The sequence below is a fragment of the Oryzias latipes genome, chromosome 11, assembly GCF_002234675.1.
Source record: "Oryzias latipes chromosome 11, ASM223467v1".
NCBI lineage: Eukaryota > Metazoa > Chordata > Actinopteri > Beloniformes > Adrianichthyidae > Oryzias > Oryzias latipes.
In genome coordinates, this window is record NC_019869.2 from 25,899,319 (window position 1) to 25,925,710 (window position 26,392).

General features: G+C 47.0%; 1 protein-coding gene across 2 annotated transcripts in view; it reads left to right on the plus strand.

The window, feature by feature from the left end:
• Positions 1–1,744: 1,744 nt before the first annotated feature.
• Positions 1,745–26,392, plus strand: part of LOC101159069 (AT-rich interactive domain-containing protein 1A) — a 45,778-nt gene continuing 21,130 nt past the window's right edge. For both annotated transcript variants that reach the window (XM_023960240.1, XM_023960241.1), the window contains exons 1-2: positions 1,745–3,000; positions 18,425–18,646. In XM_023960240.1, the coding sequence (XP_023816008.1) occupies positions 2,125–3,000; positions 18,425–18,646 (1,098 nt within the window). In that variant the 5' untranslated portion in view covers positions 1,745–2,124. The remainder of the gene's footprint in view (positions 3,001–18,424; positions 18,647–26,392) is intronic.

Below are 26,392 nucleotides of genomic sequence, written 5' to 3' on the forward strand. Positions count from 1 at the left end.
GGGCGGGACTGTTGGTGTGGTAGTAAGCCTCCACTGATATCCCATCATGCCTTTATGTACACTCTCTCCTGCTAGCTTACAGCCTCTCAGAACCCCAACCTAACATTAGCAGTGCAGCAAAAATGGCGAGCAACATACATTTATACCATGGTCCGGGTGAATACTGGCTCCTGGGTGTGGATTCATTAAGGGTTAACGGTGTGCATTATCAGAAATTAACGTATCACGTGGAAGCCTGTATTTTCCGACGCGAAGCGAAGGACGGTTGCTTCCGTGAAGTGCGTTAATGCTGATAATGCAAACTTTGAAGGCCATTAACCCACTTATACCATGATCACTTACAAAAGAAATAAATATTCAACCAGTTTTTAGTACTTTGTTGTTTTTGTTGTTATTTTTACGGTTTGGATTGCTTTTTTCACAAAAAGCCGACCATTTGTTATGTGGTGCCGCTTAGCCGGCACCGACCTCTGCTGCAGCGGCAAAGGAAAGAGATATCTATGCTGATGATCACGATGTGTTAAATAACACATCAGTTCAAAGAGAAAGTTCACGTCTTACCGCTTGTTTTTGTCCAGATGATGAAGTTAAAGGTTGTTTTAAAGAAGCCGGCGCAGTGATACAAAACATTTAAGCTAGGTGACCGGAACTTCTTTTTTCACCATGCGGTTATCCTGTGGTATATCACTTTTTAACGCACACCCAGCAGCCAATCAGAATCGAGTATTCACCTGGACCGTGGTATAAATGTGATCATGCACAGCGATAACCACACGCCTAAAAAAGTAGTTCCGGTCACCTAGCTTAAATGTTTTGTATCACTGCGCTGGCTTCTTCCAAAGAAACTTTAGCTTCATCATCTGGACAAAAACAAGCGGTAAGAGGTGAACTTTCTCTCTGAACTGATGCTTTATTTAACACATCGTGATCATCAGCATAGATATCTCTTTCCTTTGGCGCTGCACTCGAGGTCAGCTGTTGCAATGACAACGCGCTGCAATACGTATGAAATAGTCCGCTTTTTGTGAAAAAAGTGACTTAAACCAAAAAATAAATAAAGTACTAAAAAATGATTGGATATTTCTTTCTTTTGTAAGTGACCATGGTATAAGCGGGTTGATGGGCTTCGTCAGGTGGTTTAGGTGTGCATATATATTTTTTGTCCGTTTTTGGGGTCACGGGGCTGCTGGAGCCTATCCCGGCCACTTGTCAGTGAAGGCCAGGTCTGGACAGGTCGCCCGTCTGTCGCAGGTCCACAATCACCCACTCACATTTACAGCTGGGGACAATTTAGAGTCACCAATGAACATGTGAAGCATGTTTATGGACGGTGTGAGGAAGCCAGAGAAAACCCATGCATGCATGGGGAGAACATGCAGAAAGGTCCCCCATTGGTGTTCTGGTCCCCCAGCCAGGACTTGAACCAGGGGCCTTGTTGCTGTGAGGAAGAGTGCTCATCACTGCTCCACTGTGCAGTGTGTGTGTGTGTGTGTGTGTGGTCCAGATGCGTAGAAACAAGAGTTATGACAAAACAGATTCATACGGCTCACAATCCGCCGGAAACCCAGCAGAAATGTTCTGATTTCACGTCCTTTTAGGTTTTCTAAACCCTCCTGAAGCTGCGCCCGCCGTTAGCCCGTCCTGGACACGCCCCTGCCCCTCTGACGTAAGCACGCGGACGGGATCCGGATCCAGCCGTCGCTGCGATCCGCGCCGGGATTTCGGTTCCTCGCGGCAGGTCGGTAAGATGGCTGTGTCTCGCGGAGCCTCGTGCTGGTCCGGTTGATTTCGAGTTTGCGCTGCCGTTCTGTAACAGAAGCCCCCCCTGAACAAACACCCGCGCGCGCACACACACGCGCAAACCGACCCGTGTCGGTAATTTCACGTCCCCGCTCCACATTTATGCCGCTTTTTTGTAAAAACTTTCCCTCCGAGTTCAACTTTACCGGAGCCGCGGTGGATTACCGGAGATCGGTCCGGGAGGAGGGCAGCGGGGGGATGAACCGGGACGGCGGGGACGTCGTTGCTGAAATAATCGTATTTATTTTCCATGGTTGTCCGGAGTTCGTCTGCGAGTGAGGCGCCGCGCTGACACACCGGAGGAGGACCGACACACCGGGAATCATGGCCGCGCAGGTCGCCACTCTCAACACCAGCCCGCCTTCCGAACTCAAAAAGCCGGACCGGGACGCGCAGGACGAGTCGGTACCGGGCGAGAAGCAGCATGAAAATAAGGACGCGGGAGCCGACGGAGGCTCCCCGCGGCAGAAGGAGCTGCAGGACGGGGCCGAGGCTGGTGGAGGAGGGGATCCCGACATGAAGAACGGGACTTTAGCCCGGGTCAACAACAACGGCAGCAACCAGAACGATGCGGGCGGACTGGAGGGGAATGCCCACCCCGGAATGGGCCACCACCACCAGGGCCCCTTCCCTCCACCTCCCTACGCTTACAACCAGCCCTACAGCCGGGCCCCTTTTCATCAACATGGCGGACAACAAAGCCCTGGCATGGCAGCTGCACCGGGGCCGGGCGTGATGGAGCCGTACCCCCCGAACTCCCACGAACACGGCTACCCCAACAGCTACAACAACTACAGCCCGTTCGCGGGCAGGACTTCGTACCAGGGCCAGGGCTACGGGGGCATGAATTCCCCGCGCGGCAGCCAGCCTCCGGCGGCCGGGGGGCAGTCAGGCAAGCAGCAGCCGTCGGGAGCCACGGCGGCTATGGCTGCATCCTATAATAACCAGAGGTATAACATCGGAACCCCGCAGCCCACGTCCACGCCGACCCTCAACCAGCTCCTGACCTCCCCCAGCTCCGCCAGGAGCTATCCCAACTACCCGCAGGGGGACTACAACAACCAGGAAGGGCCCAGCAAGGCAGCGGGGGATGTGAGCGGGCCTCCGTACAGCGGGGTCCATCCGAGCTGGCCGCAGAGGGGCCACCACCCGCCCCCCATGAGCCCGGGGAACACCGGACAGCCGCCAAACCGGAACCAGGTAAAGCTGAGCTGCAGCCGCAGAGGAGGCCGAGCAGCAGGGCCGCGCAGGACCAGCCATTGTGAATGCAGCCAGAACTCTAAAATGGCTGCCTGTGTGTTTCAAACCGACACCGCCGCGTTCACCGTGTTCACGCGCCCTTTTTCACGTGCCGAGGCTGCGGCCCGCGGGTGCTTGGTGCGGGGCGCGAGTCCGACCGGGCTGCGGCTCGGAGCGGAGGATCAGTGTGGGCCTCGTTCCGGAGCGTCCGCACCTCCACGAGCCGCCCGCATGGACGCGCGCGCGCACACAGACGGCTGTCAGCGCCGTATAGCCGAGATGCAAATGACGAGCCGTTAACATTTGCATTATCACGAGAAAAGTCCGCTGGAAAAGCGTCTTCGCGGGGGGGGCGGTTGTGAGGCCCTCTGTGTTTATGGGCGGGGGGGTTCGGCTCGGTTCTGGTTGTGTTTACAGCTGCAGCGGAAACGCGCAGGTTAGCTGAGGGATTTGAATCATGGAGGTAAGGCGCTGCTGTCAGAGCCAGGAGACAGTTGGTCTTAGGTTGACGCGCGAGCCGCCTTCTGATTGGCTCCCTGCTCCTCCGCTCTCGGCCATTTATAATTGCTGCTAATGGCAGGCTGCAGAAAAACAGCCCTCCTGCCCCGACGTGCGCCTCCAAGCAGCATCTTCTGGCTTTTCAGGCCTTTAAAAAAAATCAAACATTGAGATATTCTAAACACGTTCTTATATTATCTACAAACTCCACTGAGGTCACATGATCAGGAGGAGTGAAATGGTTGCTCTCAGTTCAGATCCTAAGTTGGTCTTCAGTTGGACTCCTTGCAGCCGTTTGTGAGGACAGTTTGCTCACTTCCTCCCACTGCAGTAATTTGCATGCTGCCTTTCCTGCTGTGGATCCTCCGTGTTGCATCTGAGAGGCTACAGGACGTCTTCACGTGGTTCCTGGACTTTCTCACTGCTGACCGTCAACACCTGAAGTCTCATTTTTGGTGTTACGGTGTTTTCTCGTGGCGTGCGGGGCTCCTCCAGGCGGCTGATTCTGGTTCAGCCTACAAAGTAGGTGTGGTCTGGTAGCTGGGTTGCACAGCTGTGTTTGCACTGTTTCCAGATCAGAGGTGGAGGCAGCCTAGGGTTTCTAGCACGTGAGAGTCACGCTCGCTGCAGTCATGTTTACAAGCAAGCCGGCCGAGTACACGGATCTTTTCCTGGAGCTTCCTGCAGCTTTTCAATAGCCTAATTAGCGTCCACGCCGGGTTTCCATGTCAACGGTGATCACCCGCATCCCTCTCCTCCAGATAACGGCCACATGTGCAGATGTTTTCACTCCACGCCAAGCTTGATGGCGTGTTATGGTCACACTCCAGAAAGGCGGTGTCATAACTTTGACTCTTTAATTCCATTTTTTAAAATCCCTGTTACACACAGAGCTGCTGCTTATGTTTAGAAAATGCAGCTTTACATCTGTGCTCGAACAGCGGCAAACATGTTCAGAATATTATAGGTCCGAACAGGAAGTGGTGTAGTACATTAGCATAAAAAAACAACAGTAATACGGATCTTAGCATAAACAACATGCTAACAAGTTAACTGAACTCTGTAAAGCACTTCAGATGACAAAAGCTGTTGAGTATTCATCCTCTGTGGAACAACTCTGCCAAGCCTGGCCTAAAACTGAGCACCGTTTCTTCTGCAAAATTAACTTTTTTTTAAAGTTTTCTAGTGTGAATTCCTCACGACAAACATCCCCAAAGTGGTATTTAGATCCGTTCACGCATTTCTGAGTATTCCTCTGAAAACCTGCAATCTGAGCACCAGCCCCTTCCAACCCACGAAAACGAGCGGGTTCTCACATTGTGACATCACAAAGTGAGGAACCGCCCCCAGGCTAACACACACGGCCACTCCATAAACCTGCAGTGTGCATTTTTTTTGAAGTCCCACTCCGATGTTCTTTGGATGTGTTGTGAAAGCGTTCCCAGGGGGCTTTTAATCACGATGATGGCGTTTTTAGCCTAAATCCAAGTCCTGTGTTGTTTTCTAGGACGCAGAGCAGCAGCAGTTCATTAGAATGTGACTGATGACTGTTGATGTGGAGCACGCCTGCCACCATTTCCCATCGTCCCTCGGTTGACGATAGCTTACAGCCCCTCACAACCACAACCTAAGATTGCAGGTCCAACAGAAATATATGTATCAGATCTATCCAGCCGTCCAGTTCTGATCCAGATTCCAGCTCAGACCAGGAAAACTAAGACGTTCATGGATCTGTTAGTTTGACAGTGGATGATCAGAATGGAGCAAAGCAGGGAGCTTATGGTTTGCCATTGTAGAGCTGCTACAATCTTTTTCCAACTGCAATGTTTTCGTCTGCTTCTGATTCACTGTGATTTGAATGAAAAATACTCAAATGCAAATTTAATCTTAATTTTTTTTTTGTATATGTCTTTCATCATCAGGAAAATACCACAAGAAAATGTTCAGAACAGCAAAAACAACTTTATTTGGGGTGGTTCTTTCAATCTAATCTTTGTTTTGTTGACCAGGGAAATGCATTTTAGACTGTAAAGCTTCATTATTTATCTTTTTATTTACGTCCCACAGTATTTCTGCTAGCGGTCTTTGCAGCCCTATCATGCACATGGGATCATCATTTTTATATATATATATTTTGACTTAAGGCCCGTTCACACCGGGACGAATTTCGCCGGCGATTTTCGCCGACGTTTAACGCCTCGTGACTAAACAAAGGGCACCAGTGAGAGTGTGCACACCGACGCGAAAAAACGCCACGCGCCAAAGCGTCAAAAAAAAAAACGCCTCGGGTTCGTTTTTTTTTTTCGACGCGTCGCGTCGAAATCTATTCGACCAATGAGAATTGCGCTTTTGCACACGTGTCTGGAGCTTCTGAAGTTACGGTAAAACACAACTTGGGGGCGCTCAAACACAAAACTGCCTTGCTGAGCACACATACCAGCGAAGAAGATAGACGCCAAGTAGCGTCTACACTGCCGCAAAGAAATAATGACGGACATTCTAAAACATCCCCGAACCAAGCACCAGTTGGAGCAACTGATGCTTGAAATATTCATGTTTTCTTTGTTTGATTCTGACAAGCGCGTAAATACTTGCTCTCTTCTTCTGAGTGAAAAGCGACTTTAAGAATCGTAAAGTTGCGCAGCGCCACCTTGTGTACAGGAGTATTTCTGTTTACATTAAGCGCCATCTAATGCCAGGGAATGAAATTGCATGTTCGCTCGGCTCATCGTCAGCGAAAATCGCCTGGGTGTGAACACAAAAGACGTGGCGAATAACGCTGGCGAATAACGCCTGGCGAATATTCGTCCTGGTGTGTACGGGCCTTTAGTCAAAGATGATTTCCGTACCAGTTAGTGTTGATATAGCGTGGCGTTTGAACACGTAGACCAATTTAATTCTTCTTTACATAGCCTGATATCACAACACAGGTTTTTGAACGGGCTTCACACCAATAATTGTACAAAAACATAGAATCAGAACTCATAATGAACTTATTAGAATATAGCTTATAGCTAAAGTAAACTAGACAGACCCTGGACGTCCGTGTCTTCAGAGCAGCATGAACAGTTTCTGTAAAGCTGTGAATGAATCTGGTTTGCAGATTGATGTTTTTCCTTCCTTCTAAGCTGACGTGATTTCATTGGTGTCATATTTGTCTGGTCAAGCCTCTAACCCGTCACTTCCTTTGTGTCCGTTCCTTTTCTTCTTTCGTTTTTCTTCTTGTTGGTCAGTCAAAACTGATTTGTTTTCCCCCACACAGATGAATTTTCAAAAATCCATCGATCTTTTTCATCACAACGCGATATCCAGCTGTGCAATATCCCAGTAGACGGAGAAAATTGTGATAAATTGTTACTTAAATGTGTTAAAACAATCTTCTGGCAGCTTGGAGTATTTGACAAATCCAAAAAATCCCTTTCTGCATTTGACCAATGGATGGAGGCCTTTACATCACTGACCAATCAGATGGAGCTTTATGTTAGATGTTTGCCTCCTATGTAGACGAGGGTCATTTGGAGAACAACTTGATTGATGTTGACTCTGTTGCAGTGAAATGGAAATGATGTATTTAGTTGTTCTGCTGTTTGTTCATGTATCTGAAGTTATGTGGTGATCACTATATTGTAGTAGGATTAGGGGATGTCATCTGGACTTGGTTTTTTAAAGTTAGAAGACGTTTTCTCTTTTGAATTCTGAATTAGCTGGTCTAAGAGCTGGTATATATATGCGTTCATGGGGGAGGAGTCAGACCTTAAACTGGAGGTTTTGTCCACTTAGCCTACATGGTTTCGGCTCGTTAACAACTTCTGAGTCAGTGTCTGAATGTTCTTCTGGCTGATGAAGATGCTATATCTGATATGAAGGCGCTAGGCCTGAGATGTAGGCGCTAGGCCTGAGATGTAGGCGCTAGGCCTGAGATGTAGGCGCTAGGCCTGAGATGTAGGCGCTAGGCCTGAGATGTAGGCGCTAGGCCTGAGATGTAGGCGTTAGGCCTGAGATGTAGGCGCTAGGCCTGAGATGTAGGCGCTAGGCCTGAGATGTAGGCGCTAGGCCTGAGATGTAGGCGCTAGGCCTGAGATGTAGGCGCTAGGCCTGAGATGTAGGCGCTAGGCCTGAGATGTAGGCGCTAGGCCTGAGATGTAGGCGTTAGGCCTGAGATGTAGGCGCTAGGCCTGAGATGTAGGCGCTAGGCCTGAGATGTAGGCGCTAGGCCTGAGATGTAGGCGCTAGGCCTGAGATGTAGGCGTTAGGCCTGAGATGAAGACGCGTTGTTTGACTTGTCTGGATGTTTGGCCCAAACGGAGAAGATTCTGAACTGTTGTTGTGAAAAGGGCGCTCACCTCTGAGCAAAAGCGTGCAGCTTTGTTCAGGACTGAGGAGGAAGTTCCCTCCCGGCGTCTTCGTCTTCAATGCTGAGTAATGATTCTCCAAAAGCCACATGGACAGCACGCTGCCTCCTGGCAACTGTGTGTGTTTGTGTGTGTGTCGGGGAGAATGGTGTCAGTGATACCCAGGGGAGGGAGGGGGGTTTTTGTGAATGATCTCCGTCTGCCCTGACAGCTGTGTGTGTTTGTGTACAAAGTGTGGCAGTTGTGTGTGTGTGTGACCTGCTCGTACTCCACGTGTCGCCACCATCCGTCTCCGTGACAACATCAGCCTCCTGCATCCCGCTGACAGCCACAAACGGAGTCGCGGTTTCACGCCAGCTTCTGTTGGGTTGTTGCTGTTTTGGGTGGTTTCCTAAATCAGACCTTTTACTTTTGCGCTCAGCGTCTCTGCACCCCGGGTGCACCTCAGAGGTGGAAATGCCTCCGTCTGAAAAATGGCGTGTTTGCGCGGCGTTTGGAACTGTGGGAAAAAGGAGCTCCTAGTGGACAAATGTCAGGCTTGGGCTGTTGCATCAGTGCATGCTGGAATGTTAAAGTCATTCATTTCCTCTGACATTTACCTTCTAAAATGCGGCAGATTAGCATAGTAATATCCTTCCCTGAGCCTGTGCAGGACCACAGACTTATTTACATGACGTATGGCGCTTGTGTTTGTTTGGAGTAAAGTGGTTAACCTTTAAATGTGTGCAGTTGTTGATACTCAGAGGCAGTGGATGATGCTTTCTGAAGAAAACCAACAGCTTTGAAACAAAGCACATCACAAGTGAGCTTTGAAAAATCCCATTTTGGACGTGTTTGTCCTTAAATGGTGGTGTTTTCCACCAGTGCAGTCATGCTGTGTGTTCCTAAAATCTGTCCAAGTTTTTCTCAAATGTGTTCAAATCCCAGATGACTTGTATCATGGTGGGATTCTCCGTGTGTTACACCATTGAACCCGATGGTGGAGCGGGTGAACGGTTGTTTCCTACTGCTGGGGTTTGCTGATGTTTGCCTTGAAATTGTGCTAAATTTAAGGATTTGTTAGTCATTGATTTAGACACCACTCCAGGCTTAGTTAAGGCAACTGAAAGGTTACAGAGTATTAGGGTCACCATAAAAATTAAAAATAGAAATTCATTTACGAGAATAAAGTCGTAAATTCATGAGAAAAAAGATTTTTTTTTTTGCTACTTTGTCGTAATTTCTTTCTCTTAAAGTGAGCGCAGTCATGCGATTAATTTTATGTGCGATTATTAATCTTAACCCTAAGGAATCCCAAACTGATTGTCCACAACCTAGTTATTAATCCCATAGTATATATGTTGGCATACCTTATTCTACAGTCTGCTGTTGTCAGCCCTCCGCCTACCCCATTCATTCATGATAACAAACACCAGGTCAGACTTTATCCCTCACATTACAGACAATACATGTGGGCTTGTTTGCATTCGTTCAGTAGGGGACTAAGATGTCGCACATTGATGATGTCACAGCATAAACGCGGCGGTACACAGACACCTAGATGTGCACTGACAGTGATGTAGACTTCAGATAAAAGCTCCATGTAAGTAAACTGTTGGAGCTTTTGTTTTTCACATTTGAGATCCTAACATAGTTATTGATTACAAATGCGATTACAAAATAACATGCTAATTTGTCTGTAATTAATTGATCACGATTAGGGCGATAATTTGACAACCCTACTTAAAGTTAAGACATTTATTTAGTGATTTTGCGAGTGTTCTTGTAAATGTAGTTTGGTTTGGATGTTGGCCCTCAAACTCTTGCCGTATGTCTTGGCAAATAAAAACAATATTTATCTGAATTTTTCTTTTCTTTGTTGTTCATTAAAACAGGAATTATTTATTGAACTGAAACAAAACCGTGACCCAAAAGTGGAGGTTAGAACCCGGTCGTGGAGAAAGTGAACCGTTGGATCCCCAGTGGAAGTGGACCCTGACTGAGGCCGTTTAAGGCTCGGCCAGAACCAGTCCCTCCAGACCGCGCCAGCTGGGGGGTCAGCACCTGCTCAGAGCTGGGGAGGTGCTGCCGGTGTGACCCACCCGAGCTTCACCTGCGACTCTCCGCGCTCACAGGCGGCTTTACTGCGCTGGTCTTTTGTGAGGCGCTGCCAAAACCTCTGACGTGTAACGGGATTTCCCAGAGAAACGGAACGGCTTGACCCCTCTGTGAGGGTCAAGGGTCATTGGGTGTGGTCGGGGCATTCACTCCTCAGGTACTGACCTGCACACGGCTCTTGGCGGGTCATTTGAGACGTTTAACTACCTCGCTGCTATCTGATATGTTTTGGTCACATGACTCCCGCGGTGAAGGAAAAAGCCGAACAGAGACGCAGAGCTTTAGACGCGATGATGACTACGAGTGCAGAGAAATGTCTCATCCTCTGTCTGCTGGAAATCTAAGTTTGTCCTGACGGGTTGACAGCTGGCAGTCAGTCTGTGGAGGGAAAGCTCAACACCAAATTGCCAGTCAGGCTCTTTCCACAGGGATGGTCTTCACAGCTGCTGCTCCTCAGAATGACACCCATCAGCCTCTCAGACTCCCAGCATCACATCTTACTTTACTTTGGGAGCACTTTCTTTATTTGGGGAGATGCTGCCTCAATGGAGATAATGAAAAGTGCGGTAGTTTGGTTTTCTCGCCCATCCACAGTTCCAGCAGCTGCTCTTCCTCTGTGGAGATCAGATCTTCTGCCTCGTCACTTAGCGTCTGCTCAACTTATTCTCGATTCTCACTTTTTTCTCTGGTTTATTTCTTTACTTCCCCTCCACCTCTGCTCTGCTGTGACCTGCGCCTGCATCCCTGCTGCAGTGATCCACACCAGTGTTCACTTGGTTGGTCCACAGCAGTTGGAGCTGCCAGAGGACAGTCAGAGTGTCTGTGGAGCAGAGAACGGTTCATGTGAAGCTCCAGCAGGAAAGTGGCCTGCAGGGAGGCGGTGTGCTCCAGCACAGAAACTCAGAGCTGGCATGAGTGGAGCGGAAAGGGGAGGAGCTTTCTGTCACGCAGGTAGATGCAGAAGTTTCTCAGATACCTTAAAGACAGACTCCAATGAAAATGGCATTTTTCTCATGTGTAACGAAAATGAACCTCAGAATTGCATGACTGCGCATGTCTTTGTTCAAATCCTTGTGAACCAGGAGCAGACGGAAAAATGCACTTGAAAAAGCTTGGAGGTGTGACTTGGGTGCTATAATCGGCGGGCCAATCTGTCGGGTGGGGAGGGTTTAAGAGGCTATAAGCCAGCTGGAGAACGTCTGTAAACACATGGGTGACGGGAAGCTCCACGCCAACAGTCCCGCCCACAACTCAGAGGTACATTTCTAGTCTTGCTGCTCTGCAGACACTATGTCGTCGAAAAAAAAAAAGGTTTTAAGATCGGATGGGGACTTCGTGAGGTGAAAGTCGTGATTGACGTTGGAGGTCGCCTTGCGTGTTCAGTTCCGGCGCTTCTTTCCCACATCCGTCTTTGACCGTTCACAGCAGCTAAAGCACTTCTGAAGGTCTGACTGATGCAGACTGCAGCTTTGCAGCTGCTGACAGCCAAAGACGTGACGTTCATCAGGCGAAGCTGCATGTCTGTCACTAGTCATTACCAGTTAACATTTAGCACGGCAGGCAGCAGTTTCAGCTGATTTCAGTGGGAATCCTGACCATTTCAGGAGGGCTTCTGTGGAAAGTCTGTGATGAAAGAAAAGCAGGAGCTGCTGACTGACAGAATCAAAATGAGATTTTCTCCTGTTGCTGTCACGTGATGATCATATCAGGCCTGTAGGCTCTGTGAAAGCAGGCGTGTGTGCTGCTGTGGAGGTTTACCTTTACCTGGTGAAACGCCAACAGCACTTCAGGAAGGAAAACCTCCACCTGCTCGCTTCCAGGAAGGAATTTTCCCCTTCAGCAGCGTTCTCCCCTCTTCCACTTAGCTGGCATGGATGCGTGTTTGTTTACGTCATTGTTTTTGTCGTCATTTGAGTGTGAGGTTTCCACTTGGGCCTGAGTGTGAAAAAACTCAGCAGGTGGAACATCTGTGCTGGTGTGACTGAAGATGGAGGCACCTGAAGGCCCAGGCTCCCCTGCCCTGACATTTACTCTTCTCTTGTAGTTCCTTTACTTTATGTAGTGTAATCATGTAAGGATCCTTTAAAGGGGGATTTGTTCAAATGATTCCAAACATAGAAACCCTGTCTGAGTGCATCCGCTGGACGATGGAGGAGTGATGGTGGCTGAGGAACTCCTGAACTTCTGTGCTCTCCACTTTAAATGGAAGCTGATAGGAAGCAGGTCCATGGGGCTGTTGAACTGACTGGCTGTTCAGAGAGCCCCTCCAAAGGAAACGCTCTTTTTAGTCTTTTTAACATGTCCTTGTGGCATTTTTCTCAGGATGGAGGACAAATGTACAGAAAATTAGGCTTAAAATCAAATTTATGAATATTTCTTTATTGAAATATTCCTTGTGAATCAGGAGCAGACAAAAAATACTGTTGGGAAAAGCTTGTAGGTGTGAGGTAGAGCCCACTACAGCTCCCTGCTCTGCTCCATTCTGATGCATCCACTGTCACACAAATAGCTCTGATATTGCTGCCATTTTGGTTTAGCTGGTGTTATGTTGGGGGTGTGAGGGATTGTAAGCCAGCGGGAGAAAGGGTTAACAAAGTGATCATGGGAAATGGGAGCAGCCTTAACGGTCCTGTCCACAACTCAGAGGTGAATTTCTAATGAACTCCTGAAACAAGAAAAACAACACAGGTTTTTGATTTTGGCTGAAAACAGCGTCATTATAAGGAGACGCTTTCTAAAACGGATCAAAAGATGATCAGAGCGCCACTTGCAGTCTGTCCTCTCTGGTTGATCTGTGTGCTCAGATGTGGCCCCCCACACACATCTTACAAACCCCCAGCCTTGTGCAGTACCCATGACACAACCCTTCAGATCAGCCTCCTGCCAGGATCATGCTGCTCTCCTCTATGCAGATTAGCCATATGCTAATTGTGCTTGTTTATCTATGTCTTCTGGAATTACATCATACACAGGCTTTTATTATTCTTGATTCAAAGGTCTCCTGTTCTGTAGACGACATCCTAAGAGGATGACAGGCTGAATTCCCGGCCTCAGCTGCTGCTCTTGAACTCATCGTTCCTGCAGTCTCAAACTAAACCTTGGCTAACCTCTGAGTGTGTCGGGAACTCCCAGCTCCTCATGTTACTCCTCACACTCATTCAGTTCTTTCTGACTCATGGTGAAAGAGGAGAATCCAGTTGGAGTTGGCGTCACAGCAGAACCCTCCATCAGAGAAGTGTGTTTGCTGGTTAGAAGTCCAGAAAAAGTGCTGATTCCACTTTGAGTTGGACTCATCAGATGTTCTGACGTTTACCAACAGATTAAAATGGTGAGTAGCCCTCTGATTTCTCCTCGCTGTTTGCAGCTGGCGAGACAGTCTCTGACTGTGCCAATCAAGTAAACAAGAACAGAATCTATTTCAGAGTGAGTGTATTATTACATCATACACAGATGATGTACTGTGAGGTACTAAATAAAACGTTTCCTTGTCATCAGAAAGTAGCTGGCGACTACTTCAGTCACGGGCAGTGAACTTTCGCTAGGTACCGCCTACTTTTGGATGATGATGTAGACGCTCCATAGAATCCCATGTTCTACCTACCCATCTGTCCATCCATCCGTCCGTCCATCCATCTTCTAAACCTGCTGAGTACCTTTTGGGGTTGCTGGAGCCTATCCCAGCCACTATCAGGCAAAGGTGGGGTTCGCCCTGGGTGGGTTTACACTCCATTGTAGGCAGTAAATTAGGGCTGCACTATATGAGGAAAACTTGTGATATGCGGTATTGGTGATTAATATTGCGACAACGATATAATTTGCGGTATATAAACAAAGAGCAAAACAACCAAAAACATCATTACCATTTAATTGCAACCGTTTAAAAATTATACTCCAAATGACCCTCATTGACATAGGAGGTGAACATCTGACATAATAGGCCTCCATCTGATTGGTCAACAACGTGAAGGGATTTGTTTGTTTCGTTAAATGCTTCAAGTTGCCATAAGATTGTTTTAGCACATTTAAGGTGACCATTAATTGCAATTTTTGCTGTCTTTTGCAATATGCATATCACACAGCTTGATATTGCGATTACGATAAATTTGCGGTGTACTGTGCAGGCCTACCGGCCATTTTTATTTTCCCTCTGAAGCTTTCTTCAGAGAAGCTGGTGTACAGGATCAGACGGTTACTGGTCAGTTTTCACTCCTCTGGTTGAATGTGTGGATTTTCTGTGGTCAAAGCCCTGAAGTGGGTGGGGTCATTGGGGAGGGTGCAGTACAGTGTGTGCTGTGTGGGTGTATGATCCATCTTAGGCCTGTTGGATGTATGTGCTACCGGCCTCCTTGTTGCGTCTGAAATTTCATCTAGAACCATATGACTGTCCTTAACCTTAGGACAACTGCGTCGGGAACCCCCCCCAAAAAATGTATTTAGTGTATATTTTTTAACAAACTATCAACGTTTTTATCTTCAGAAGACAGAGGACTCATAAATAATCGTCACAAAACACTCATATCAATACGATCGTAACTTTGTGAAATTGATGACATCATATCCGCCTTTAAAAAACAAAGTCGTGAGCATGGTGTCCGAGTTGCTTTTAGAATCCGGGGCACTGTCTAGTTTTGTAGTAGTTAGGGGGTCAGGGTGGAATTCGGACACAGCCTTAGACTTAGCTCTATTTTAGGGCCGTCCTTTCAGGTTAAGGGAACTGCAAAACACACCTGTGCCCATCTGCCCCTGTAGGGGTCAACCCCCCCATGCAGATGCATGTGACCAGGACTTCAGGATCTGGTTCTTCTGCTTTCACTGCGTTCTGGTGACGATGTTGTAGCATGAAGGAAGCTGCTACATCGTGTACACGAAGAAGAGCACTTCCGGTCCCGTCTCTTGATCCAGGTGAGGTCTCCAGCAGACCTGCTCCCCTCTGATGGGCCTCCTATTTGGAGGGTAAACTGGGCTGGACCCGGAGCCAAACATCAGAAGTCAGTCACTTTAAATGATCCAATGATTGATGTAGAATCCATCAATGCTCATATAGTCCATCATTTCATAGCATTTAATAAGCGAGTTTCTTAGTTTTCAGTTCATTTCTTAATGTCAGAATACATCATTTGTCATGAAAATGTCCTCTCTGTTCCTCTTAATTCTCTTGTCTGTGAGAAAAGTTTTTTAGGACTGAATCAAATTGCTTTTGAATAGAAAATCAACATTAAATGAAATCCAGAACCCAGTGGAATCTGGACTGTCCGGCTGAAGTTGACTGGATCTGGTACTCTGGTGGGGAAACCCGCCTTGGAGTCCACAGACTTGTGAGGCAGACCAGACCCCTCAGCTACCCCCCCCCCCCCCCCCCCCCCCGGTGTGTTTGGCATGTTTTCAGGTGTGTGTGTGTGGGGGGGCTCCTTCCTTCCAGACTGAGGTTAGGGACACTCAGGTCACAGGAGATTGCTTATCCATGCTCGCCCCGTCTTGCCCCCATGGTGCCGTTGGTAATGACCTGAGGGAGCATAGCAACCCCCCCCCCACACCCTTCTTCCCACGCAAACACATGGACACAGTCATACTTTCAGGAAAGGGTGGCAGGGGGGAGGCTGGGAGGAAAATCTGGAGTGGAATATGTCGTCATTTTGGATGACCAAACTGTTGACAACCCCCCCCAACCTGCCCCGCCACTTATAGTCATCTCCAGCATCCACAGACACAGCAGCACACACAGCCTCCCCGCTGAGCCCCCCACCCCCCCCCCCCCCCCCCCCCCCCCCCCCCCCCCCCCCCCCCCAGCCAACCTCCTCTGGTTGCAGTGCTGTCATTCAGCGAGTGCCAAAGCCTGCTGCTTCATGAAAGCCCAGGAAGAGCGGGCTGGCCAGGGTTCAAACCGCCGTGCAGCTGGGACCTGCTTCTTTTTTCGGCACGCTGCCCTCTCGTCTCGCTGCCTATAAATAGCCCCGGCGCTTGTCTCCCTGAACCAAGGAGGAGGCCAGGAAAAACACAGTCACAGATTAATAACCGTGGGAAGGAGTGTGTGCTGGGGGGGTTGGGGGGGGTCAGCAGGCCAGAACCTGCTGCTCCTGCGGCGGCCCACATGTTGCTGCTGCAGCTGCCAGGATGGTGACGTGTGGGGACGCCGTTGTGGTGTGAAAGCTGAGACTTTTCCTGGGATGCTCCGACCTCCAGCCCCTCCTGCCCCTCCTGCCCCTCCAGCCCCTCCTGCAGCAGTGGGAAACACTCCTGCCGGATGCTCAGGTCTCACTCATTCATCCTCGGCCAACTTTTCTCTCTTTCCCGTCGGATACTAAATCCAGAGCAGTGTTTCCCTCCTCTGCCTCTTGTCTTGCGTCATTGGATTTGGTTGTTTTGGACGATGTATTTTTGGGAAAATGAAGGTTTTATTTTCCCAGCTCTCTGCTTTCTTGCCCTTCCGTTGTTGGGAGTAAAGACCTGAGGGGGGGTGCTTAACCTCTGCTGGTTCCTCCGTGTAGCTTCAGTTTCAGCTGATGAAGCAGCAGAACGTGTGAGGATTTAGAACAGGATCCAGACAGAACCTGAGGATGAACCTGCTGGACTCACAGCAGCAACAGAGCGTTTCATAAAAGTGTTGATTTGGAGCCAGCGGTGTGGTTACACACTAATGCTACCATGCTAAGTACTAGGATGCTATCATGCTAGGCTAACAAGCTGTTCCGTGTCTCGCCTACATGTGATCACGGTTTAAAGTCAGACTAGATTTTGTGAGAGCATCTTTACTCTCAATGTCCAGAATCATTTCAGTCAGCATCCGTTTCTGTCTTTTTGTCTAATACTTCACTTAATTTGCTGCTTTGTTAAAGGGCCGATATCAGGCTTTTCTTAAGCCTTTCAGACTAAACTATAGCCATAGATACAATAATATATCACCTTTGGCACACTAAAGGAAGGATTTTTTAAATGAAATGGGAGTTATTTTCTCAGCTCATTTTCCCACTCAATCTCTAAGGGTGCCGCCTTTCTCTCTGTGTGGGTGCCGCCCATTTCATGACGTCATCGTAGATTCGGCCTCGGCAGCGCATCTCCATTCTCCCTCGAAAACAAACCACATCCAAATTTTTGCAAAGGTATTTTGCTCGTAAAAGGAAAGTGTTCAGCCGATCACCGCTAGCTCGGCTGAGAAAGTGGGCGTGTGTGTTAGCCTGGGGGCGGAGCTGGCAGTGCAGACTCTTCCTATAAGGGGCTGGTCCTCACTTTGTGATGTCACCATGTGAGGACCCAATGGTTTTGTGGATTGGGGGGGCTAGTAGAGGAATAATCAGAGATGCATGAAAGGATCAAAATATCACTACCGTTTTTTTGGGATAAATATTTATATATGTTTATATATATATATATATATATTCTTTTATAAACAATAATTGATTTACATGATATAGACCTATGAAGCTTTACTTAAAGAGCGTGGAAAGTCTTGAAGGAGGGAAAATTGGGGGGGGGGGGGGGCTTCACCTGCTCCTCCCCTTTTATTTACTTTTTTACATACTTGCTTTTATTTTAGTGAACTACTTCCTTTGCGTTTGCTATCTTGTTAAATGTTGACTCGGCGCTAAAGAAAAAGAAAAGTTACCTCAAAATAGTGAAAAACTGTTCATCCAGCCAATCCAAGCATTGTGGTGTTTTCAAAGTCTGAGATGTTTTGTCGTTTCCTTCTTTGGAGATGGATCTGAGCTTCAGCTGCGGAGTCGCTCTGCGTGTTTGGCTCTTCATCAGAACTGTTGAACTCTGGGGGAGACGGCGATTAAACTGAGTGGGCGTGAAAGCAGCGTCTCCCGTGTTCACGTCAGCGAGCGCCACTCGTCCTTTGGTCTGGCGCTTCCTGTAAACACCAGGAAGTTGGTGGAACTTTCTGCAGACTATGCTGACACTGGCGTGTCTGCATGCAGCTCTGCATTATGTCATGATGTTGTGAACACTTTCTTTTTTCATTTAGAAAAGTCATGCCAGGTCACAGAGGCGGTCTTCCAATCACAGAGCTCAAATAGTCTCAGTGGGCGTGTCCTCATACCTGCGCGGCATTGGTGATGTTGCATCACACTGTTTTTAAGGGAAATGTTGGATGATGTCATATCCTGTTTACATGATACCAAATGCAGAACTAAAAACACATGAAGGCAAACTACACTCACAGGTCACATGACTAGATCCTCCTCTCAGAAGTACGGTCTCTTTTCCGGCTGTTGGATAAAACCGATGCACATAACAGTAAGATAAGGAACTTCTTCCATGTTCCCACTCCTGGCATACCTGCCAGCCGTTTCTCACCATCCCGTCTTTGACTTGAGGAACTTCTGAAACGGCTCTTCTGCTCCCGGAAGGTTTCATGTTGGGTGGGCTCCTGTTGCAGGAACTGCTCTGCAGGCTCTCAGCTCACAGTCGTGTCCAACTGACCCTCTTTTTCCCTCCAGCCGCCGGGCCCAATGGACCAGCTCGGGAAGATCCGCGGACAGCCGTACGGAGGACCTAACCCCTATCCCTCGCAGCAGCAAGGGCCCGCCTCGGGGCCCGGACCGCAGCAGGGCGGCTCCTACGCGGGGCAGGGCTACGGGCCCCCGGCCCCTCAGAGATACCCCATGGGGATACAGAGTCGCACGCCAGGCGCCATGGGAGGCATGCAGTACGGACAGCAGGTCAGTGGAAGATTGACAGCAGAAACATTTCTGCGTCCTCTTAACGTCCATGACAGGAAATCCTCACTCGGTCATCGTTTCTCTGACGGAGATCAGGATTGTCTGTGGAATAGAGAAAAGCTTAGATGTGTATGACGTGAAGGAGGAAGGCCGCGTGTTTGTCTCCACACACCAAAGGCTGTGACTTTAGAGGGAACAGGAACGTCTGGATGAAGCGAGAGAGAGTTCCCCTGCAGGGGTGAGGTCAGCTGCTGCTGATGGGACGGTCCTGGCATCGCTTTCTGAACACTCGAGGTTCGGGTGGGTGCAGGCGGAAGAAACCGCATATGCAGAAAATAAAAGATTAAGAGAATAAGAGATTTTCAGAACCCAGAGAGGAACGTTGGGCAGCGCCGTCGCCTGCTGTGGAAAACCTTTTTGGCTCACGGTCCGGATGAGCGGTGTTATCAAGTTCTAAAAGCAGATCATTTAGCTAGCTGGACCTCAGACAGGAGCCTCTAAATGCTAAAGCAATAACGGTGCAATACTTCCTCCCAGTCTTTTCTGTCCTATGGAGGACATTAGGAGATGATGAAGTCCTCCTCTGCTAAAGGACTGAATGTAGCTGCAGTGCAGCGGTCACCGTCAAAACACATTTGACACGTTCACCGTCTGATCTCCCATCATGTGGTTTAACAGCCAGTTATTTGGCCACAATCCGTTTTATTGAATTCTGAAGAATATACTTGGGCCCAATTTATACTATGTTCTGTAGAACCACTGACCTAACCCGAACAAAGTGGGCCGTTTCATTTTGGAAATAAAAGTCCTTTGTTAAAGTCAGACAGAAATTTGTCAGAAAGACAGTCAATTATAGGATTTGATTAGCTGTTTTAAAATACATATTCAAATTTATTGTTCACCTTTTTAGAATAAAAACATAAATGATGTTAATTATTGACAGCTGTCATTAAGAGTCAGTTTTCCTGCTGCTAAAATGTTTTAAAAACGTCATTCATTCATCCTTCATTGGGTTGCTGGAGCCTATCCCAGCTAACAAATACATCAACTTGTCGCATGGCAAACTGGGAACTATCCACCAGTGTAGTTGAAGGTTTTTTTTGGGTAAATTTAGAGTAGTTTAGCCTTTTTTTTTCTTTGATCAACTAAATTTTTTATAGCATTCCCAACAAACCAAAACAAAATTTTAAAGTAAAACAAAGTCAATAATTCAGCTCCTTCCCTGAAGATGACGGTGAGAAATGGGGATATTTTTTGCCACAACATTTGTTACAAAATACTGTCATCATTGTCCATGCCTAGTAATGATCAAGTTGTGAAGCTGTTGATCTAAAGTAAGAGTCCATTTTCCTATAGAGACTGCTGCCTGGCTTTAGTTGAATGACTGGATGAGCCGTTAGGCGTGTCTAGTATGGAGTTCATTCAGTCTCAATCATCAGAAATGCACACAACCCCTTTCACAAATACACACGCTCTGATTCACAAATTCGTGCAATATTCATTTGGAAATGCACACGTTGTGTTTCACAAACACACACGTTGTTTCACACATGCACAATAAGTGCTTCTCACAAATGTGCATGATTATGTTTCACAAAAACACAATAGATTTTTTCAGACATGCAGAATAAATGCTTCACAAACATCATTTTTAAGTACACTTGTAACATGAACTCACAGTTTGTGGATATTCTAGAATGTGCATTCACAAACCTGCTCTCATTTGTGAATCTCCCCACATTAGTGAGAGATTTCTCTGCGGTGAATATTGAGACTCCCTTCATGCTGCAGGTCAACTAATGCCACCATTGGCCAATGAATCTGTCAATCAAACTCATCACCAAAGCAGGCCTGCTCGCTTTCAGCCAATCGAATGCACCCTTAGACTTTCTCCAGCTTCCACACAGGTGACAGAAAGCCCCGCCCATCTTTGATTCTGTACCGGGTATAGGTACCGGTCGGTGTTAGCGTGTTAGCTTTAGCATGGCTCCTCTAGGTTTATTGCCTTCAGTCTTCAAAAATTACTGGCTTAAGAAATGCAACAGTTGTAGAATGCAGTTGGCATTGAATCCAGTGAACAGTGTCCTGCTGATGGGATTTACAATGAATGTTTCATCAGGATAGATGCTGATACTTTATCCTTATTAGCTATGATGCTAGTGTCCTTTTAGCACTCAGACACCTTACTCCCTTCAGTCTGGATCATGAGGAGAAAAATCTCCACAGAACTTTCTGTGGAATTTCAATAACCCCCCCCGTTTTTTCTCTCTCCATTCTTCAAATCTGGGCTGAGAGTGGAGTGGAGTCAGCCTCAAACTGTCCTGTTGCGTTATCCCTAAAGTTAGAACAGAGTTATAATACTGACTTCAATCATAGTGGATGATTTTGTTACTCCTAACTGAGGGACTTTGCATTTCCTGGAATTTAAAACTTTTCCGCCATGCTTGTGTGCCGTGCACCTTCAGTTCTGACATCAGTGTGAAAGCTGGAGAAAGTCTAAGGGGCCATTCGATTGGCTGAAAGCGAGCAGGCCTGCTTTGGTGATGAGTTTGATTGACAGATTCATTGGCCAATGGTGGCATTAGTTGACCTGCAGAGTGAAGGGAGTCTCAATATTCACCGCAGAGAAATCTTTCACAAATGTGGGGAGATTCACAAATGAGAGCAGGTTTGTGAATGCACATTCTAGAATATCCACAAACTGTGAGTTCATGTTACAAGTGTACTTAAAAATGATGTTTGTGAAGCATCTATTCTGCATGTCTGAAAAAATCTATTGTGTTTTTGTGAAACATAATCATGCACATTTGTGAGAAGCACTTATTGTGCATGTGTGAAACAACGTGTGTGTTTGTGAAACACAACGTGTGCATTTCCAAATGAATATTGCACGTTTGTGTAAAATTACATTTGTGTGTATTTGTGAAAGGGGTTGTGTGCATTTCTGATGATTGAGACTGAATGAACTCCATAGTCTAGTAGATGTTGCTGCAGCACTACCACACCTGATTTAGTCTCCCTGAGCTTAAACTTAAAATTTTTATGCACCTGAGAGGAGGGAAGAATAGGCCCCCGAGTCCCCCACCCAATTAGAAGTGGTTTTCAGCCTGGAGGTGTTGCATGCATGTTGTTGTTCAATATCTGAGTTTACATGGACAGAATTAACCTGAATGAAGGCCTGATCAGAATAAAAATGCGTCATGTAAACATGATATAACTCTGCCCCCATCAGACTCGACATGTCTTTCCGATGGAGATAGGTGGTTTGCTGATTGTTGATCCGATCGTGGAGCATAGAAACAGTCTATTCTGATCGTGGGTCACTACTGCTCTGGTTTACGTCACGCATAGATGGGGTGGCGCTCCAGGAGGCTTTGGACCGCGAACCGGACCGGCCGCCTGCTCCACACGAGTGAACCACGTTCTTGAGCAGAGCAGTCGGACTCGTAGCTTCGTGTTTTTGGGCAGGGCAGGGTGCTTTGTCACGGCGTGTGGTCTGGAGGAGGTCTGTCCGACTGCTCTGCGTGAGCAAACCGTGTCTCTGAGCTGAGCAGCAGCCTAATGCTAAACCTCCTTCCAGATCCTTGCTGCCAAGAATAAAGGACTGGCCGCACGGATTCAGCAAATGACGAGCAAACAAGCACCTAATAAAAGCATAACAACAGTAAAATCACCTTTAGAAGATCATCTCTCTCTGCTGCAGCTTGTTTGTTTACAGCAGAACTCAATATTTCTTCTTCTTTGGTCGTTTCTGGTATTTTAGAGAGTTCTGTTCATGTCAGAGTGATTCATTCTGATGGAATGTGTGGCGTATGGAAACGTTTGTTATAATCAGATCAGGTTTTTCTGGGCCCATAAGCACAGTTCAGTTCTGATCCGATCATCATTCAGACATTTTGCACATAGAAGCGCGGCTACTGATACCTGAATGCAGGTGAGCTGCAGCTCCTTCCAGATCAGGTAGAGTGTAGATGTAGACATGAAGTCAAGAAACCTGCTTCTGTATTTTTGCTAAAAGAAGTGAACCTGCTGCTTAAATGATGTTACGTAATCAAACAGGCCAAGAAGAGCCTCGGTTTCACCTGGTGGAAGGTGCTGTCACATGAGCAGACTGAACAACATCAGGTCATGTGACCTTTGGGCTCATTTTAGTGCCATTGCACTAATGGGTTGGTGTCTCAGGGAAAAACGCCAACTTTGAGAAATGCTGCGTTCATGTGGTGTTGAAATGATGGGAAAAATGCCCGTCTGACTCAAACATCAGAAGAGCAACAAATCCTCCAACACCACATGAATGCAGAAGCACTTTCTGCACCCAGAAGAAAGGTCATTTTGTTTGTTATCTCTCATCTCTGGGGAAAAACCAGAGTTACAGGAAAATAAAACATTATCAAGGATCATCATTAGAATTTTTCCCGTTTGGCGGGACAGATGAAATAGTTTAACAGGCCGCCAAAGGACTCCCAGGCTGCTCACAGATGGGTAAAGGACTTACCCATCTGTGACCTACAGAAAAACATAGAAGTCCAGTTTTTCTTGAACTCATTTAAGGAAAATGCCTCTTTATTGTGAACTCTGACGCATTGCAGGGATCCAAAAGCATGTGGCCTTTTCGTCTTGGCCTGTGGTTCTTTCTGGGCTGTGGTTATCTTACCTGCTGTTTGACCATGACCTCCGTTAGAGCTTTGCAGACATGAAAACACTGTCCTCTTCTCAACAGGTCAAAAAAAACCAAACCTACTTGATGTTGCTTCAAATGTGCACCAATCCTTGACCGTTTTGTATTTGTTTTGAATTGTTCTGAAAAAACACAATTGGTTGTTGTGTTGATGTCTTGACAAGGTCAGCTGTGTGTCCTTCTGTCTGTGGAAGTGGAATGAAATGATGGATAGCCAACTCCACTACAATGATCGGGCGGGAAAGCGTATACACCTGAAACATACACCTGAACAGGCAAATGCTGGATATGAACTAAGGGGACTGTTGGTATTGTTGTGAAGCAGATAAAGGTGGTGTGAATGTGAATGTTAAGGTGGAATTATTATTCATTTAAAGGTGGTGTTTTTGTTCATGTAAAGGTGTATTAATTCTTCATTTATAGGTGGTCTTTTGGTTAATGTAAAGAAGGTGTAGGTGGTGTTATTGCTCATGTAGAGGTGGTGTTACATGTAAACACCCTGAAAGTACCCAGTAAATTCCAAAAAAGTACCATTTAAATGCCCTGAAAGTACCCAGTAGTTACACAATAAGTACCATGTAAATACCATTTAAGTACACTGTAAGTACTCTACTGTAAAAGAAATCGTTACCTCTTTTTGTTAATGTAAAGGTGGTGTTAGTATTCATTTAAAGGTGGTGTTTTTGTTATTGTAAAGCAGAGAAAGGTGGTGTTGTTGTTCACAATCATCACGAAGGTAACATTTTTTTGGTTATAAAGTTTGTTTTTCTCTGTTACAAAATAAATCAAACTATAACAAGCTGATAAAACAACCTGAATATGCATGTAGTTTGTTTACAACAAAAGTCAACATGTAAATAAAAGTGCATTTAGGTCTATTTTTAAAATGAAATAAATCATCCATCCATCCATCCATCTTCCTCCGCTTATCCGGGACCGGGTTGCGGGGGCAGCAGACTGAGCAGAGATGCCCAGACTTCCCTCACCCGGCCACTTCCTCCAGCTCCTCTGGGGGGACCCCGAGGCGTTCCCAGGCCAGCTGAGAGACGGAGGCCCCGGGGAAGACCCGGGGCAGAGGCGAGGAAAATAAATCAAAGTACCGTAATTTCCGGACTATAAGCTGCTTCTTTTTTCCTGCGCTTACAGCCCTGCGGCTTATTCAGTGACGCGGCTAATTTATGGATTTAATTGACGGCCGCCATGTACGCATTTTTTCGTACTCAGTGCATGGTTTGAATTCTCTATTCAACTCCAAGCAACAAGTCATTTATTTTTCAACACACTAAACAGCCAGACAGCATGGACCTCACTTCAGATCATAGACACTTCAGTCATGGTTCAACAGAACGAAACACGCATGCCCAGCCGCATCCCACAATCCTTTGGTTCCATTAGACCCAACGTGCACGTGATCGCCACTACAATATGATGAAGCTTTCAAGTTAAAAGCAATCGTTAAAAGCAGCGTAAAAAAATCCACCATCACCAACGGGTTTGGAAAAGCCGGTCAGCTGCTGACGGAAAAGCTGCAATCTGCAGCTGGGCTGCACGTAAATATGTAGGAATAACATCAGCCTTTATTTTGTCGGGACACGACTGGAAACACAAATTGACGTGGTCGTTTTAACTGTTTCTAAGGACTGAGCGGAATTTTGCTTTGAAAAGCTCACAGCCTCTGTGTGAGCTGGAGACACTGCCGATGGCAGTCTGAAGGCTCCCACACGTAACAACTCATCCGCCCCTCATCCACAAAACGTTCAGTTTTAATTCCGATTGCTCTGCACAGACACGATTTGCTCCGTCCACCGGCGCAATGGGGACGAAGCGCTCCTCCTTGGAGCCGCTCTCGCATGGGGTGTCGGAGAAGATAGGAAGGGGAGACAAGGAGCCCGCTTGGCGAGCGCGGAGCGCAGAGACGTCCGCGGAGCAACAGTGTTTGTTGTGGAAGGAAACTGACGCACGCGCCGCGCGGAGGCGCGCTCTTTTCAGTCGCCGCTGATGTATTTTACTGGTGTGTTTTTTTAACCAGCCCTGTTACTCCCATAACACTGCCGCGACCCAAGCGGAAGGAGAGCTGCTCTCCCGTTCGCCCCTCCCACCACCGCTGCTCCTTGCTCATTCTTAAACACGTACAACAGTGTGGCGAGCCGGGTTAGACCCGCCTTTAGCCCCTAAGACTCATGGGAAATGGGGGATCGCGGATGTTAATTTCCTCATCATAACTGAGGGATGTAATGTTGATTATATGGTAACTGTGTGTAATTTTATGTATGATACCTAGATTGTCAATAAGTAAAAAAATCTTTAAAAAAAATAAAATAAAAAAACCATAGCTGAGGAACATGTGAACAGAATAGAGGTGCATGCTGTTTGGCAGATGTGAGTGTATTTAAATACATGATCCTGAGGCAAGGCTGACTCCACCCACAGTGTGCTAATGAATTGCACTCAGTCTGGGAGTCAGGACGTGATGTGTCAGGGTGACCATGTTGCATAATGCATGCGGCTTGTACACTGACGCGGCTTGTGTATGTACAAAAGAAGTTAAATACGTGAAAATAGGTGGGTGCGGCTTGTAATCGGGTGCGCTCTATAGTCCGGAAATTACGGTAGAATGTCAGATAGCTTGTCTTGTATATACATTTGTACTTTTTTTCTTCCACAGTAAACAATCTGACATATAAAATGTTCTTTTTTATTACTGTAAATAAATAAACTCTGGCAGCTTGAGACAATGGTTTGGAGGGAGTTCTGGAAGTTTCTCTCTATTGTAAAGTCGTTCCCAGTGGTCTTTTTATTATGATTATTCCGCCTTTAGCAAAAACCAAAAAACCTGTCGTTTTCCAAGACTTGTTTTCTGCAGAGCAGCAGGAACTCATTAGAAACTTGCCTTGTAGTTGTGGGCTGGGCTGTTGGCACAGACGTAACCCTACGTTGATATCCCAGCATGCCTTGGTTCACTCTCTCCCATCAGTCTTCAGCCATGGGAAATGGTAAATGTCGTATACTATAGCGCTTTTCTACTTTCCTTAAAGGCCCAAAGAGCTTTACATTCACACACATTCACA